General features: G+C 43.0%; 1 protein-coding gene across 2 annotated transcripts in view; it reads left to right on the top strand.

Moving 5' to 3' along the window:
- Positions 1–18,512, top strand: part of PARP4 (poly(ADP-ribose) polymerase family member 4) — a 94,232-nt gene that overhangs the window by 63,520 nt on the left and 12,200 nt on the right. For both annotated transcript variants that reach the window (XM_014347394.5, XM_034936467.3), the window contains 7 exons: positions 1,841–1,940; positions 4,476–4,646; positions 4,901–4,981; positions 7,933–8,013; positions 8,990–9,085; positions 9,694–9,816; positions 16,202–17,281. In XM_014347394.5, the coding sequence (XP_014202880.4) occupies positions 1,841–1,940; positions 4,476–4,646; positions 4,901–4,981; positions 7,933–8,013; positions 8,990–9,085; positions 9,694–9,816; positions 16,202–17,281 (1,732 nt within the window). The remainder of the gene's footprint in view (positions 1–1,840; positions 1,941–4,475; positions 4,647–4,900; positions 4,982–7,932; positions 8,014–8,989; positions 9,086–9,693; positions 9,817–16,201; positions 17,282–18,512) is intronic.

The following is an 18,512-nucleotide window of genomic DNA, read 5'->3' as shown; positions in this document are numbered from 1 at the left end:
TGTCTCTATTCTGAGGCAGTACATGGAGCAGATCCTCAGCTTCTTCATGGGGCAGAATGGGGGCCTCTTTGCTGTCCTTGCCCCTGAGCCTTGACCTGGACTCGCCCTGAGCTCCAGGAGCCAGCACCCCCAATGCCCCTCTGTGGCCCCGATGCCCCTCCGTGGCCCCCAGTGCCCCTCTGTGGCCTCCGACACCCCTAGCTGCTATACTCAAGCCAGCTCTGCCTGCCTTGAGGGCTTTCTTCTCTTTGTCCTCCACAGTCACAGCTCCTGGCTCTGTTCTCTGTAATCTAAGGCCTAGCCCAGCATCACAGGCCAATGAAGAAATATATCCAGCCTGAGCAGCTCCACCAGGAGTTGTTCCTGATGGGACTTCACCTGCTGAGCTCACAGCTGCGCTCGGGGCAGCCTGTGCACCGTCTCCTGGTCTCAGCAGCCCCTCCCTGCCCCCTGCTCCCAGGTCAGGCCTCAGACACCACAGGGCAGAGGTACTGGCACCTATTCATGCCTTCCTCAGTGAGGGCCTATTCTAGGACGAACATCGGGCCCCCACTCTGGGGCTGGGAGATGGGATTTTCCCATGTGCCAGGGAGGAAATCAAGGGAGTGTGATGAGGTCAGGCTCAGAGGCTCACTCCTGTGGTCCCAGCACTTTGGGAGGCCAAAGCAGGAGGATTGCTTCAGCCCAGGAGGTCAAGGCTGTAGTGAGCCATGGTCAGGCAGTTGTACTCCAGCTTGAGTGACTGAGCAAGACCCCATCTTTAAAAATAAAAAAAAAAATTGAAAAATGTAAGGCATGTGACGGGGAGTCTGGGTGTGCAGTGGGGGAGCCAGCTCCAAGAGGAGACTGTGCCAGTTAGCACCGCCCATGCCTGGAGGGGCTGGGATCCGTTCTGCTTTTCTGTTGAGTTTTTGGGATCTTTCTAAGTGTTTCTCCCTCATCTTCCAAGCATGTGTTTGCAATTACAAACTCTAGTAAAGTGAGCTTCCCAGGGGTAGAGACCATCAGGCCTCCTCCTTGGCGTGAGTCCTGGTCCTCTGAGAGCCGCCCTGAAGGAGCACAGGAAGACTCCAGCCTGCCTCGCTAACAGACGGAAGCTGTAACTACCAATAACCCATGTTAGGGATCTTCTAGTCAATGTTATGATCATCACCAATTAATATGGAGGGTAAAGACAAATCCAGTCTTTATCCATAGGTTGAAAAACATCTTGGAAATTATTTTCATAAGCTCTTTTTCTGAAAAATAATTGATGTTTTCTTTAATATTTCAGGAGGAACTCCTCTAAGCAAGGAGGTCTTGATAGTTGTAGAATTATTGTAGAGAGAAAAGTAATAGGGCACTTGTCATTTAAATGTCAGAGATGCTCTTTGCTAGAGTGAGAGTTGCTTCTTTATGCCTTTTGCTATGTTGATGTGTATCAGAGTTCAAGAGGTAGACTTTATTCACTCTTTGCCAGCTCTAGGCCTTTGGGATCAGATTCAGGTAATACTGTTATTTATGGAAATTAAGTTGATATCTTTGTCAGCATTCTGATACCTTATAGGGTTGTTTTTAGAGTCATCTACTCCCTCCCTCAGTGAATTGAAAGTCGAGAATTTCAACTTTTTTCTATTTGAAGGATAAGTCAGTCCTCTGATAGATGGGAGCTTAAATTAGCCAAACTTTCAGATGTTTCCTTCTATTATCACTTTCTCTGTTTAACCTCAGCGACACACGAGTACATTCTTCCCCATGTCATGTCTCTCCTATTGAGTTGTGAGCTTTCTCAACACTGTTAACATGTACTTCAAAAATATTTCTAATGTCTTCAAAATTAAAACATGTGAAATGTGATCAGTTCTACAGCAAATCGTCACATCTTAAGGATTTTGTCCCAGTGTGGTGCCGGAGTATTTGAATATTTTAATGCAAAATCCAAGCATAGTTGGAGAAAACAGGTATGTTTTTTAAACATCTGGTTTTATATTTACGTTTGGAAATCTCTTATTCTTCCGAGACTAAGAAATAGGAATATCTGTGTTTCCTTGAATGAGAGGGGAGCCGTAAAGAGGCAAGCACTGCCGCAGGTGTGAGCCCTGCCTCAGGACTGCACCAGCGGGAACACAGGTGTTCTTCATCAGGTCATTCTCCCAGCTTATGGTTTGATTTCTGCCTTAAAAATCATGGACTGATTGTTTTTAAAGTGAATTCTTAAATATGTTTTGCTGAAATTCTTTCCTTATTATGATAAAATTTAGCATTTTAATTTTTTTTTTTTTTTTTTTTTTTGAGACAGAGTCTTGCTCTGTCGCCCAGGCTGGAGTGCAGTGGCGCCATCTTGGCTCACTGCAAGCTCTGCCTCCCGGGTTCACGCCATTCTTCTGCCTCAGCCTCCCAACTAGCTGGGACTACAGGCGCCAGCCACCATGCCTGGCTAATTGTTTGTATTTTTAGTAGAGATGGGGTTTCACTGTGTTAGCCAGGATGGTCTTGATCTCCTGACCTCATGATCTGCCCACCTTGGCCTCCCAAAGTGCTGGGATTACAGGCATGAGCCACCACGCTCGGCCATTTTAACCATTTTTAGGTGTACAATTTAGTGGTATTAGCTAACATTCACAATGCTGTGCAACCATCACCATCTTCAAACTGTTTCATCAGCCCAAACAGAAACTACATACTCATTAAGCAGTAACTCCACATTCCCTCCTACACCCAGCGCCTGCTAACCATGACTCTACTTTCTGTCTCTATGACTTTGCCTTTTCTGAGTATCTCATATAAGTGGAGTCATAGGACATTGTCCCTTTATGTCTGGCTTATTTCACTTAGCATGATGTTTTTAACGTCCATCTATGTTGAAGCATGTGTCAGAATTTTCCTTCTTTTTAAAGCTGAATAATATTCCATTGCACGAATGGACCACATTTTGCTTATCCATTCATCTATTGGTGGACACTTCGGTTGTTTCTGTCCTTTGGCTATTGTGAATAATGCTGCTATGAGCATTGGTGTACAAGTGTCTGTTTGAGTCTGCTTTCAATTCTGGATATATGCGCAGCGTGGGATTGCTGGATCATATGCTCATTCTATGTTTAGTTTTTTTGGGAATTGCCATGCTGTCTTCCATAGCAGCTGCATCGTTTTACATTCCCACCACCAGTGCACCAGGATTCCAGTTTTTCCACATCCTCACCAACACTCATCATTCTTTTTTTTTTCCTTATTGATTGAAATCAATCAGCTTTTCTTTGGTTTGTTTTGGTTTTTGAGACACAGTGTTGCTCGGTCATCTAGGCTGGAGTGCAGTGGTGCAATCATAGCTCACCACAGCCTCAACTTTCTGAACCCAAGCAATCCTTCCACCTCAGCCTCCAGAGTAGCTGGGACTACAGGCGTATGCCACCACTTTTTTTCTTATTGTTTTTTGTTTGTTTGGTTGGTTTTGGTTTGTTGTTGGTGTTTTTTGAGACAGGGTATCACTTTTTCACCCAGGCTGGAATTCAGTGGTGCAAGCTTGGCTCACTGCAGCCCTGACATCCTGGTCTCAAGCCATCTTCCTCCCTCATCCCCCAAGTAGGTGGGACAACAGGCCCACACCACCACACCCACACCACCACACCCAGCTAATTTTTTGTAGAGACAGTGTTTCTCCATGGGCCCAGGCTGGTCTCGAATCCCAAGCTCAAGCAATCTGCCTGCCTTGGCCTCCCAAAGTGCTGGGATTATAGGCATGAGCCACTCTGCCTAGCCACCACTTGTTTTTTAATAACAGCCATCCCACTGGGTGTGAAATGGGATCTCACCGTGGTTCTGATTTGCACTTCCCTAATGACTAATGACATCAAGCATCTTTGCATGCACTTGCTGGCTTTTGTGTATCTTCTTTGGAGAAATATCTATTCAAGTACTGGAATCTACTCATACCAAGGCTGCATATTAGTAATTAGCTAAAGGCATAATTTCAGGATGCTTTGTAAATGAAAAGGATATGATCATGCTATTATTTAAAATTCTAGCTGGGTGTGGTGGCTCATGCCTATAACCCCAGCACTTTGGGAGGCTGAGGCAGATGGCTCACCTGAGGTCAGGAGTTCGAGACCAGCCTGGGCAACATGGTGAAACCCCATCTCTACTAAAAATACAAAAATTAGCTGGGTGTGGTGGTGTACGCCTGTAGTCCCAGCTACTTGGGAGGCTGAGGCAGGAAAATCACTTGAACCTGGGAGGGGGAAGTTGCAGTGAGCCAAGATTGTGCCACTGCACTCCCGCCTGGGCGACAGAGCAAAACTCCATCTCAAAATAAAATAAATAAAATAAAATAAAATTCTGTTTAAACTATTTTCGGGAAAGTACCCTGTAGCAGGAAGGAGAGAAAATACCGAAGAGTTATAAAATTCCCAAAGGATAGAATGTATACTTTATTTTAAATGTGAAGTAACTATTTTCTGGATGGAGCATTGAAAGAGAAATAATTCCTCTTTTATAAATAGATAGAAGACCAAATGACCAGGCTATGTTCTCCGAGTTGCCACTCTGTCTCCGTCAAATGGCAGCAACTCAATCCAGATGCGCCCGAGGCCCTGCAGGCCCCAGCCCAGGTGCCGTCCTTGTTTCGCAATGATCGACTCCTTGTCTATGGATTCATTCCTCACTGCACACAGGTAAGAAGGCGCAGAGTTTGTTATTCTATGGGAAGACCAATATATTTTGCTAATTTTTTTTCTGTCTTCTTCCCTCCCCTTCTCACCAGCAGATTTTCTTCTTCTGGGAACACAGCTGGTGGTTAGCCAGGGCTTTGGGGAGGCTTCTAGTTTTTATTGAAAGGGGAGAGGAAATCACCAAAAGAATTTCTGTTAAACCAAGACACTGCAGAGTGGAAAGGCTAATGAGGAATTTATTTTTTTTCCCATTTCAGGCAACTCTGTGTGCACTAATTCAAGAGAAAGAATTTTGTACAATGGTGTCGACTACTGAGCTTCAGAAGACAACTGGAACTGTAAGATTCAAAACCTAAACTATCAACCCATTGTTTGAAAGTTATGATTTTATGTTTCCATATATAATGCTCTATGTCAAGCTTGTCCAACCCACGGCCCAGGGCAGCTTTGAATGCAGCCCAATACAAATTCGTAAACTTTCTTAAAACATTATGAAATTTTTTTTCAAGTTTTTGTTTTCAGCTCATCGGCTATCGTTAGTGTTAGTGTATTTTATGTGTCACACAAAACAGTTCTTCCTCTTCCACTGTGGCCCAGGGAAGCCAAAAGATTGGATACCCCTGCTGTCTGTACTTTGTTGTTTTCCTGTGTTGAAATTTCATTACACAATATGAAGATGGACTATATGTACAAATGAGTATACTTTCCTTCAGTTTCTAATGCAACACTTCTTCATCCGGGGTAGTTTGGTCTAGGTATGTCTATATGGGCATCAGTGGGTGGCAATAACTGCAATTAAGTATGGCATTTATGCATGGAAATTTTGCTAGAGAGGTTCTCAAAGATGTTCATAACTCAATAAAGGTACATGCCACTGGCCTACTGATGCTATTTAGAAATACTAGTTATAATAATACTGGACTAAGAGTAGATCATATCGTATATTGAGGATGTGGGTTTATTTCCTTTTTTGATTAAAAGCAAATGAATTATGAAAGAAAAAATTCCTGTTTCCCAAATACACCATTTCTGGTTTCCAGATATGTGTTTTTCCCAACCAATTCTCTGACACCAGTTGCATGTCCTACAATTTAATTCAATTCTGACACTGGCCGCCTGGGGTTGGCACAGACCTCACAGAGTTGAGGGCTCAGTCCCACAAGACTGATTCCAACTCCAGACACCGGTAGCAAGTAGCAGGTCCCCAGGTTACCCACACTTCTGGTCAGCTCCAAGTCAGTGTTCCCACAACCCTTTCTCACAGAAATTTCTCAAATTTCTTGCAGTAATTTGCTGTAACAGCTCACAGAACTCAGGAAAAGTTTACCTTAGTATTACTGATTTATTGCAAAGAATATTATAAAGGATATGAATGAACAGCCAGATGAAGAGGTATACAGGGTAAGGCCCAGAATAGTCCCAAGCACAGGAGCTTCTGTCTAACATACAGTTGGGGTGCACCATCCTCCTGGCACATGAGTGCTGACCCAGAAGCTCCCTGAACCCCTTTAGGTGGGGTTTTTAATGCAGGTTTCATTACAAAGGCCTGGTTGATTAAATCATTGGCCATTGGTGATTAACTCTCCCCTCCCTGGAGGTTGGGGAGTGGGGTTGAAGTCCCAGCCCTCTAATCATATGGTTGGTTCCCCAGCAACCAGCCCTCATTCTAGGGACTTTCTAAAAGTCACCTCATTAACATAAACTCAAGCGTGGTTGAAGGGTCCTGTTAGGAATAACAAATACATAGATTTCTTATGTCTGTAGGGAAGTTCAGATTTTCCCTCTGAAGTTTCCATGTTTGGTCTATAAAATAATCCAACGATAGATTAACAGGGGAAAAGACATGCAGATGTCGTTACGTGTGCACGAGCCACGTGAGACTCAAAGAAGGGCCAGATGAGTGAAGTTTCATACCGTACAGAGGCGGGTAGGATTGTGGGGCTCCTGGGGGAGGTGGGGACAGGTTGTGGGAGGGTGAGGGGAGGAAACACGTGGTGAGCAAAGGCTTTCTTGTGATGCAGATGAAGTCTGGCAGGCAGCAGCCCTGAGAGAATAGAAGCACCTCTGGTAACGGTTTCTCTATCATCCCTTTAAAGTATCAGACTTCAGCCTCCTCTTCCTGGGAGTTCATCTTTCCTAAATCTGGATAAGGCAGATAAGGGGGTCTCAGAGAAAGCCTGTTTGCATCTGCTGTTTCCTTCACTGACATATGATTCCTCTGCAGATGCAAATATTCCCTGCAAAAGGACTGCTTTTCAGAGCTACTCCTATGTCTGCTGTCCCTCTGAATAGCATCTCAAAATATGCCAAAGAAGTCTCTTTTGGGGTGGCCTATTTTAGCTTTTTGCATATCACAATATCACAAATTATTACCAAGAAGTTTGTAATATTTGCACTGGTACTGAATCCACTGTAGTTTAGCCTTGAAAGTTCCTAGCCTATATATGCTATTTATGTAGTTTTTTTATTCAAAGGAGTATCAGTATAACCAGATAAATCATTTCCCAGACATTGCTGGGTTTTTTTCTCAAAAGTGCACAGCTTACTTTTCAGCACTAAACCGGTATCATTGACTTACTAGTTGCCAGTGACTTATGTATAGAACTTAAGCTCAATATTGCTTTAAAAATTAGATCTTTGTGGGTACTGATAAGGGAGAATAAATTAAAAGTATATTTTTAAAAATTAGATCTAAGGGGGAAAGAAGGTAAAATAATTTTACCTGGGAAGAGGTCGTTTTCCATAAAGTCACAGCAAGTTGTACTTCCTCTGTGAGAAGCAGCCTTATCAATGACAAAATTACAAGAGTTGGAATGAAGGGGAGTTCCATCTCTCAGTTGTTGGAGAGGAAGCACCTGGTGGTGCACATTGTGCAGTCTTCACCCTTCAGAGTGCAGACCGTGTTCACGGACGGGCATCCCAGGGCCAAGGTGGCTCTTCCCATGGTAGAAAAGAAGTTTTCAATTTTTTAAATAAAATGAATTAGCAAAATGGCCTTTTATAGAAAAAGCAAAACTCTAGGGACAGAAAGCAGATGAGGAGCTGCCAGGGCTTGAGGAAGCTACACGGGCACACAGGAACTTTTCAGGGAAAAGAGAATGTTCTGTGTCTTCACTTCAACAGTGGTCACACAACTGTATACATCCCTTAAGACTCATCAAACTGTGTATTTAAGAGGAGTGCATTTTACTGTATGCAGATTATACCTCCATTTTTAAAATGATGTTCTTTGCAAGTCTTGTATTAGAAGCCATGTGAATATTTTTTTTCCTTTGCTGCTTAAACACAGATGATCCACAAGCTGGCAGCCCGAGCTCTAATCAGAGATTATGAAGATGGCATTCTTCACGAAAATGAAACCAGTCATGAGGTTTGTTCTTTTCATTGTAAAAATGATTAGACATTCTTCTTGAGCATTCTTACATTGATTTTATCTGTGGAAATGGAAAGTGAGGTCAGCTGCGTGGAGAAGGAGACTGTGGTGTCAGGGCATTCATCACTGTATCTGTGACACTGTGCCTGGGATGTGGGGTGTGTGGTAAATGTTTGTTGAATGAATTAACAAAAGAGTGGATGTCAGTGGTTTCCAGAAAATTCTGTAATGTTTTACTTATCAGAAGAAGCCCGAGGAGGGCTCAGAGAACACTCGCTGAGTGCCTGTAGTGGACGTCACCTCAGATCTCTCGTGTGGTAGCGTTAGTATTCCCATCTTACTGATGAGAGGCCTGAGAGCGAAATGCTGAGTGACCTGCCAAAGCCCACCTGACTCCCCGCATGCTGTGCAGACCACGGCCTCAGCAGAGGGGCCCCTCAGCCAGGCCACCGGGACTGCCCAGCTGTTCTCTGAGGGATGAGAACTTCAACAAGGCTGCGAGCGTTAGTCCTCAATGCCATGCCCACAAGAAGGTGCCAGCGTGACAGCAGGCCCTGGAGACCCCCACAGACGGTTCTAGAGACAGATAGTCACCTGGTGGTCTCCCTATTCTCCTCAGATGCCCCTGGGTTGGCAGCCTCTGTGTGCTGTTTTGTTTAAGGCCCTTTTATCCTGAACAAGTCATTCCGTCTTTCCAATTCCTCAGCTTTAAATTGGGAGCCACAGACTGTGAAAGAATGAGAAAGCCCACTGCCTGGGAGAGCTCTCTGTGAACTACAGGGAGCTGAATAATGAAGAGCGACATTTTCTATGACTAAGTCAGTTCATCTCATTTTAAAGGGAATATTGAGCCACCGATTTAGATGGGACCTGCAATTCAATATTTAGTCTGAAATACGAATCTTAAAATGATTTACTGACATAGCTAAATAGAAATAAAACAGGACATGATTTATGTTTTATTCTATCCTAGATGAAAAAACAAACCTTGAAATCTCTGATTATTAAACTCAGTAAAGAAAACTCTCTCATAACACAATTTACAAGCTTTGTGGCAGTTGAGAAAAGGGTATGTATTATTGCTAATTTTAGGTTAAATTATTTTATTTATATTTCCACATTAAGAAAGTCACCCTTGCTTTGATGGTTAATGACAACACCCACACCCTGGGCCTGTGAAGTGTGGGTTGCAGACAGGCCAGCAGGCCCCACGAGTCCCAGCCTCCCATTCATGGGGGGCTTCGGTGTTGGGACTTAGGGTGATCTTTCTAAATGAGTTGAGTATGTTATCATTTTTAATGTTATTATTAATAATTGGCTAATGTGTATTTTTCAGTTATACTATAATTTTGTTACAGTTTTGGCATTTATTGTCTTTTATTAATCCAAGACCCTCAAAAAATAGAAAAGGCCTGGGTTCCCTGAGAGCCCCTTTTCCCTTCATAAGTTTAAGGGGAAAATTCACGTAATGTGCCCTGCACAGTGGCCAGCACGTGCCAGTGCTCCGTAAAGAGGAAAGTCACTCCACCTCCCCACTTTCCCTCACGCTTGTGGCCCATGGCACAAGCTCCAGTCCCACACACCAGCGTATCCCAAACCAACACCCACAGGCTTTAGAAAATCATCATTTAATTGGATAACGTCTGTTTGATTTAATCTATTTGTGATTCAATATAGGATGAGAATGAATCGCCTTTCCCTGATATTCCAAAAGTTTCTGAACTTATTGCCAAAGAAGATGTAGACTTCCTGCCCTACATGAGCTGGCAGGGGGAGCCCCAAGAAGCCGTCAGGAACCAGGTAAATGCTGATTACCAAATAAGTTGATATTGAGCTTTCGTTTTTTCATGAAGATGAAGGGAACCCTTTGCTAAAATAGCTCCCTTCTTACCTGTACATGAAGAAGTTGTATCCCTGATGACGGAAAATATTCATGCATTTATAAAATGTTGAATTACATCATGTTGCATTACAGAGACTTCACAATGTATGAATGGAGCTGTATAGTACAAAAAGAGAACACCTCTGGCTGTGCTTCTAGAATGGGCAAATAGATTGTCATCCAGGAAGCTAAAGTCATTTAGGTAGTATAATAGGTTTGTCATGAAATTATCAATAGAAGTGCTATCTAATAATCTAAATTTACCACCAGTATTTCTTAAAGTTTATAGTGCTTTATACCATGGCCCTTATAACCAGAAACATAATAGAAATGGAAAAATATGGCTTAAATAAAAATTGGAAGAAAAATTCAAAAACAAAGGAACAACACAGTGCTGACAACTCTCTTAGGTCTCTAGGTTAAAAAACTAAAATTTCCAGAATTTAAAAATTTAAAATCTGATCCGGCACCGTGGTTCACGCCTGTAATCCCAGCACTTTGGGAAGCTGAGGTGGGAAAAATCACTTCAGCCAGGAGTTTGAGACCAGCCTGGGCAACAAAGCGAGACCTCATCTCTACAAAAAGTCTTTTAGGGCGGGCACAGTGGCTCATACTTGTAATTCCAGCACTATGGGAGGCTGAGGCAGCAGACGGCTTGAGCCCACAAGTTCAAGACCAGCCTGGGCAACATGGTGAAACCCTGTCGCTACAAAAAAATACAAAAATTAGCTGGGCGTGGTGGTGCTTGCCTGTAGTCCCAGCTACTCAAGAGGCTGTGGCAGGAGGATGCTTGCACCCAGGAAGCAGAGTTTGCAGTGAGCCAAAATGGCACCCCTACACTCCAGCCTGAGTGACAGAGTGAGGATTTGATCATAAATAAGAAAATAATATACGAAAGATGTGCAACCTTGTTGCTAAAAGAAGTTAAAATGTAAACTGCCATGAGATTCCTTTTTATTTTTTAACTCTGTCAGGTTGGCAAAGATCACAAAAGGTAGATGATTGAAAGTCAGTAAACACAGTGGTTAAGATCACAGGTGCTGTGGCCGAATGCTCAGGTCTGAACCCCAGCCCGCGCTTCACTCTCTGGGACTTGACCTTCCCAGTGCCCCAGTCCTAATGCCCTAGTGGGGAGAGCAGTAAAATCCACCTCAGGTGGTTGTGAAGAGTTCTAAGACCATTCCAACACGTCTAGCTCCTGGATATTTGATAATTATTAGCTGTAGTTATTAATTCTCAAAGGTGTCTGAAACAGGCACTGTTGCCCAAACAGATGGGGCAGAAAGCTGAAAAGTGGCCTTGGGTTTGGAGGGATATACTTGATTTCTTTTTTTTTTTTTTTTTTTTTTTAATTTTTTTTTTTTTTTTTGAGATAGAGTCTCGCTCTGTCGCCCAGGGTTGAGTGCAGTGGCATGATCTCAATTCACTGCAACCTCTACCTCCTGGATTCAAGCAATTCTCGTGCCTCAGTCTCCTGAGTTGCTGAGATTACAGGTACGCGCCACCACACTCAGCTAATTTTTGTATTTTTAGTAGAGATGGGGTTTCACCATGTTGGCCAGGCTAGTCTCGAACTCCTGATTCACCCGCCTCAGCCTCCCAAAGTGCTGGGATTTCAGGCATGGGCCACTGTCCCCAGCCTTGCTTTCTTACAGTGCACCCTTTTGTATATTTTGAATTTTGAACCATGGGCATGGATTGCCCATGAAAGAAAAATAATACTTTAAGCAAACACAAAGAGTTTGGGGAGTCAGGAGTAGTAGGAGGTGCATTCAGCCAGGCTCAGGTGGCCCCGTAGGCTCACCCACAGGCAGGGCAGATGTTGGCAACATCGTGGGCTCCCACGCTGGTCCGGACTTCCAGGTCAGCCAAAGAATGGGACTCAGGGCTGCTTGAAGGAAAGCGAGGGGCTAAGCTGAGGGGCTGTGACCTGTGGCCTCTCTCTGACTGCACAGGGGCCCTTAGAGTGCATTGTTTTGGGGGAAAAAAATTCTGATGTACAATTAAGAATCAACTGTTTGTCCTTGAGACTTACTGTTAAAATGGGCCCTGGAAAATATATACTTATCTTATATGTGCTTCAAAAGGGCACACCCAGAAGAAGCTCTGAAAATGGAGATGGTCATGGTTGCACAACAGTGTGAATGTACCTCGTGCCACTAAACTCTAAAAATGACTAACATAGCAAACATTGTTATATACATTTTTCCCACAATAAAAATTAAATTAACAAAAATAAGAGATACACCTCTACACTCTGCCACACACGTAAGTACTTTGTTCACAGAAAAGGTCTGGAGGGATATATGCCATAGATCAGATAAGACATTCTGTATGGCTTTTATTTTCTTCTTTGTGTCTGTCTACTTGTGTCTACTTGTATTTTCTAATTTTCTCATAGTGCACATGTGTTGTTTTTAGATTTTTTTTTTTTTTTTTTGAGACAGGGTCTTACTCTGTTGCCCAGGCTGGAGTGCAGTGGCACCATCATAGTTCACCGCAGCCTCGACCTCCTGGGCTCTAGAGATCCTCCTACCTCAGACTCCCAAGTGGCTGGGATTACAGGAGTGAGCCACCATGCCTGGCCTGTTTATAGAAATTTTTGAAGTTATTTTCAAAATTGGTTCTAAATTAATTTAGGTTTTAATACAGTGTGATGATAAATTATTTCATACTAAATTTGCAAATACGTTGGATCTTAATACTTCCAGATCCAAACATATCAGATGAAAAATATTATCCATTAGCTTGATGACTTGAAAGTTTATATTTATGTTAGCTGCAATAAGTTGTTTGAACAGACCATGTAATTTAGCAAAAATGTCAAGCCTCTGTTACTCTTCCTCGATATCTGTTTTACCAAAATGTGGCACCTGCCTCATTCTACACGGAGTCATTCCACTGAATTCAGTAACACACCAGCCGCAATAGAGCCCAGACATCCAGGTCTGTTTGGTCCTTCCCGACTCGCTGAAGCTTGGGGCATTTCCTTATTTGATACATCTTCATTGTGAAATGAGACCCTCCAGGGAGCGCAACACCTTTTCTGCTGGGACGCGCTCAGGAAGGACAGCGCTCAGTGCTGTGTGCTCTTGTCCTCCCGCAGCCACGCCTGGGCTTAGGCGCAGTGTCTTCTGCACCAACCCCAAATCCACTTCGTTCCCTCCCGCTCATGAAAGCACATTGAGAACAAGCGAGAGGCAGAGATTTTTAAAACATACCTCCTAATCCAAGTTTTTAAAGTAAATCATTTGTAAAATTCAGTGCTATAACTCTTAGCAAGAAATTGAGGGCACTGAAGCTGAGGGTCCAGAGCCCACGCTGTTCCTTAAATCAGGGGTCCCCAACCCCCAGTCCCTGGCCTGTTAGGAACCAGGCTGCACAGCAGGAGGTGAGGGGCAGTGAGCGAGCATTACCGCCTGAGCTCGCCTCCTGTCACGTCAGCAGCGGCAGTAGATTCTCATGGGAGCCCCGAACCTGTTGTGAACTGTGCATATGGAACATGTGGAATACTTTCATCCCAAAACCATCTGCCCCACCCCTGTCCATGGAAAAACTGCCTTCCATGAAACCAGTCCCCGCTGCCATAAAGGTTGGGGACCACACCTTAGGTGATCAAGATGTGGGTATGTGGTTAAGCAAAATAAGCAATTGTGAACTTGAAGGGAAAGAGGAAGCAAGTGAGTGATTTTGGCAAATAGAAGAATCATAATGAGGCCAGGCACGGTGGCTCATACCTGTAATCCCCACACTTTGGGAGGCCAAGGTGGGTGGATCACCCGAGATCAGGAGTTCAAGACCAGCCTGGCCAACATGGTGAAACCCTGTCTCTACTAAAAAATACAAAAATACTATTCAAGAAGGAGTTTTATAAGATAAACAAAAATAACCCATGTTTCTCAGTATGATTCTTTTTTTTTTTTTTTTTTTTTTTGAGATGGAGTCTCACTCTGTCACCCAGGCTGGGGTGCAGTGACTATTCACAGGCTCTATCACAGAGCACTACAGCTTTGAACTCCTGGCCTCCAGCGATCCTCTCACCTCAGCCTCCTGAGTAGCTGGGATGCTCCACAATACCTGACTTAATCAATTTTTTGATCTTTGCAAATCTTACAGGTGAAAAACGTATTGGTGACATTTACGTTTTTGTTTCTTTATGAATGAAGAGGAGCATGTTTTATATTCTTACAGCCCTATGTATCACTTCCTGTGTGTTATCTGTTCACATCTTTTATTTTTTTTATTGAGATTTTAGTCATTTTTTAATTTATCTTAGGTAAACTTTTTATGTTAGGGAAATTAGCCCTTTGTGATATGAGTTGTGAAAATTTGTTTCCCGGTATTCCACGTGTTATTTTGATATTGCCTATTATCTTTTGGTCATGCAGATTTTTTAATGCAGTCAAATTTTTAATCTTTGTGTTTCTTCTTTTTGTTTAGTGTTGTTTTGCTTTTCGTCATGCTTAGAAATACCTTTCCTAGTCAGAGATTATACTTTTAAAATTTTCCCCTTTATTTTTTAAATAGTTTTATGTTTTCATGTTTACATTCAATTTTTCATCTGATTGAAATTTATCCTAGCATAGGATAAGAGATATGGAACCAACTTTATTCTTTTCCAGATGGCTCCTCCTTTTTTCCTCTTTATTGACTTGAAATGCCACCTTCATAATCTAGTAATTCTCACATTTTAGGAGCTATTGCTGGACTTACCTACTCTGTTCCATTGATTCGTCTACTATAATTATTGTAATTTTATAAGAGACTTTAAGATCTGATAGTTCTAGTCCATCACTATTGATTGGTATTTTCCAGTTTGCTTCTCTAAGTTTTAAAAATTGAACCTCTGGTTAGCATTATTTTAAAATACGTCTTTTCATATGTTCTATAATATTAATTATTCAGGTATAAACTTGAAATTTGACTGAGTTGGGAAAGGACTACTCCTTTTTTAAATCATATTCACAGGTAAAATTACAGGCTAATTATTTCAAAAATATCAAGGACTTGACATGCATATAAAACTGGATTTTATACATGCAACTTTTTAAGGAACACTCTTTGCATTTAGATTGAAACAATAATAGTAATATAGCATCCCTCAAAATTTGTTTTACATACATATTGTTCATGTTCTAGTATAATTATATGTTCATTTAATTACTTGAAAGCTTTTGGCTGGACACAGTGTCTCACACCTGTAATCCTAGCACTTTGAGGGGCCAAGCTGAGAGGATCACTTGAGCCCAGGAGTTCAAAACCAGTCTGGTCAACATAATGAGACCACATCTCTACAAAAGAATAATTTAAAAATTAGCTGGGTATGGTGTCACATGCTCATAGTCCCAGCTACTGGGGAGTCTGAGGCGAGAGGATCGCTTGAGCCCAGGAGTTCAAGGCTATAGTGAGTTGTGATTGTGCCATTGCACTCCAGCCCCAGGCAACAGAGCAAGACCCTGTCTCAAAAAATGAATAAGTAAAAATAAATAAAGCTTTTGAGACTGTTTTTCCATTTTGATCTCATTTTCTTAATATTGCTGTAAAGCAGTATAAAAACTGCAATAATTGACTTCAAATGACTGTCTTATTTTAGGCCTAAGTACACACTGTGATACTGCTCGTTGTAAAATCTTGGGCAAGTCACTTCTGTGCTCCTCAGTTCCCTCATGTGTAAAATGAGGGGTGTTTAAAATTCCGCAATTCTAAGAACTAAGAACTAAGAGAGAAGGTCTTTCAATATATTGATTGCTGATATTCTCTCCAGGTCTCAGCTTCCATGTCTAGAAATAGACAGCCTTGTACTGAAATGATCTTGAATGTCTCTGGTGGCATTATTTTCTTTCTTTTTTTTTTTTTTTTTTGAGACAGAATATTGCCCTCTCACGCAGGCTGGAGAGCAGTAGTGCAAATCTGTTCTCATAGCTGCCTCAGCCTCTCAGGCTCAAGCACTCCTCCTGCCTCAGCCTCCCAGGTGGCTAGGACTACAGTCATGAGCCACTACACCTGTCTACTTTTTTATTTTTTGTAAAGATGGAGCCTCGCTGTGTCACCTAAGCTGTTCTCAAACTCCTAGCCTTGAGCGATCCTTCCTCCTCGGCCTCCCAAAGTGCTGAGATGACAGGCGTGAGCCGCTGCACGCAGCACTGGTGTTATTTTCAACATCCCAGCTCACATTGATGATCCTGATTCTGGATGAGCAACTGCCTGATGGGTGGGAAGTCAAGTGCTAGGAAGAATGTTTGCTTGATTGTTCTTTTTATTCTGTGTTTTCCCCTTACGTTAATAATTCTGTCTTCTGGGCAGTCTCTTTTAGCATCCTCTGAGTGGCCAGAATTACGTTTATCCAAACGAAAACGTAGGAAAATTCCATTTTCCAAAAGAAAAATGGAATTATCTCAGCCAGAAGTTTCTGAAGATTTTGAAGAGGATGCCTTAGGTGTACTACCAGCTTTCACATCAAATTTGGAACGTGGAGGTGTGGAAAAGCTATTGGATTTAAGTTGGACAGAGTCATGTAAACCAACAGCAACTGAACCACTATTTAAGAAAGTCAGTCCATGGGAAACATCTACTTCTAGCTTTTTTCCTATTTTGGCTCCGGCCGTTGGTTCCTGTCTTCCCCCGACTGCCCGCACTCACAGTCCTGCTTCCTTGTCTTTTGCCTCATATCGTCAGGTAGCTAGTTTTGGTTCAGCTGCTCCTCCCAGACAGTTTGATGCATCTCAATTCAGCCAAGGCCCTGCGCCTGGCAGTTGTGCTGACTGGATCCCACAGTCGGCGTCTTGTCCCACAGGACCTCCCCAGAACCCACCTTCTGCACCCTATTGTGGCATTGTTTTTTCAGGGAGCTCATTAAGCTCTGCACAGTCTGCTCCACCGCAACCTGCTGGAGGCCATATGACCAGGCCTTCTGCTGGCACCTTCCCTGAGCTGGATTCTCCCCAGCTTCATTTCTCTGTTCCTACAGACCCTGATCCCATCAGAGGTTTTGGGTCTTATCATCCCTCTGCTTCCTCTCCTTTTCATTTTCAACCTTCCGCAGCCTCTTTGACTGCCAACCTTAGGCTGCCAATGGCCTCTGCCTTACCTGAGGCTCTTTGCAGTCAGTCCCGGACTACCCCAGTAGATCTCTGTCTTCTAGAAGAATCAGTAGGCAGTCTCGAAGGAAGTCGATGTCCTGTCTTTGCTTTTCAAAGTTCTGACACAGAAAGTGATGAGCTATCAGAAGTACTTCAAGACAGCTGCTTTTTACAAATAAAATGTGATACAAAAGATGACAGTATCCTGTGCTTTCTGGAAGTAAAAGAAGAGGATGAAATAGTGTGCACACAACACTGGCAGGATGCTGTGCCTTGGACAGAACTCCTCAGTCTACAGACAGAGGTATGTGTCTTATTTCTCCTTAAATCTGTGGTTGGCTGCCTTCATAGTTTAGAACGGGGCTCCTCAAAGCAGCTGGTCAAGGAACCGTCTATCATCAGTCTGTAGTGAAGGAAGGGGTTGTACACTGGGGTATAAATCATACTGCTTCCTTCATTGAGGAACTCTTGCTACAAAACAAAACAGACAGCTGAACAAAACAGTGTGCTTGATGCTGGCTGGTGTTTCTCTACAAACATTAGACCAGAACCTCATGCTGGTGAATGTTACTGTTCCTCACATGAAAATGAACATCTCTGAACAGATGATGGGGTGAGATCTTAATTTCCTAGATTCTAGAACTAATGGATTGTAATCCACATAAATTTCCCAATAAATACCGTGGGCACTTGTACCTGTACTCTAAATATTTTCACATAGGTCATGGGAATACAGATATTATTCAACATGTATATTGTGTTAGAGCTTATCACTCCATTTGTTAAGCTGATAAACACCCTGTAGATTTGGCCCCATCGCTGGTACTAAGACCCAGTCCTGCATCTGTGATTACTTGTTTTGTTGTAAAGTAGTTTAGTGAAACGGAAAGGGCTTGATGTAGCATAAAAGTAAGTGTGAGTCCCAGCCCACTTTGTGATTTGGGGCAAGTCAGGTAACCTGTCTGAGCCTCAGTTTCCTCATCCATATAGTGGAGATAATGATAGTGTCTACTTCACAGAGTGGGTTTGAGGTTTAAACAGGATAATCACAGCTGCCCAGTTTCCCTACTTGAGACAGTGCACCCAAAAGCCTGCCAGGAGCATACTGCAGATGGTCAAGAGTGTGGATCCCACGGCCACTCCTGGCTCTGCTGCTTGTTAGCTGTGAGACTTTAGACAAATTGCTTTACCTTTCTGTGCCTCCATGTTCTCATCTCCAGTGTGGGTGTGATAATAGTTGTTGGGGTGATCAGACCCAACACCAGGTCATGGGTGTGACAAAGTCCAGTGGAGTCAAAGGATTGAGAAAAAGACAGTTTGAGAGAGAAAGGTGGGACACCAGCGTGCCATCACTATGGTGGAGGCTGCGAAGGCCCCGAGCTCTGGGAGCCCACGGTATTTATTGGTAATCCAACAAAGAAACAGATGGTGAGAATGTGGAGGTCAAAAGGACACGTTGCATTAAGTACATGATTTACAGCTGTGATGGTTTAGCATTTATATGGAACATATTCTGCTACTTGAGATAATGGGAA

The sequence above is a fragment of the Pan paniscus genome, chromosome 14 (assembly GCF_029289425.2).
Source record: "Pan paniscus chromosome 14, NHGRI_mPanPan1-v2.0_pri, whole genome shotgun sequence".
Classification (NCBI taxonomy): domain Eukaryota; kingdom Metazoa; phylum Chordata; class Mammalia; order Primates; family Hominidae; genus Pan; species Pan paniscus.
The sequence above is the reverse complement of the archived record's forward strand: the minus strand, read 5'-3'. Positions and strand labels throughout refer to the sequence as shown.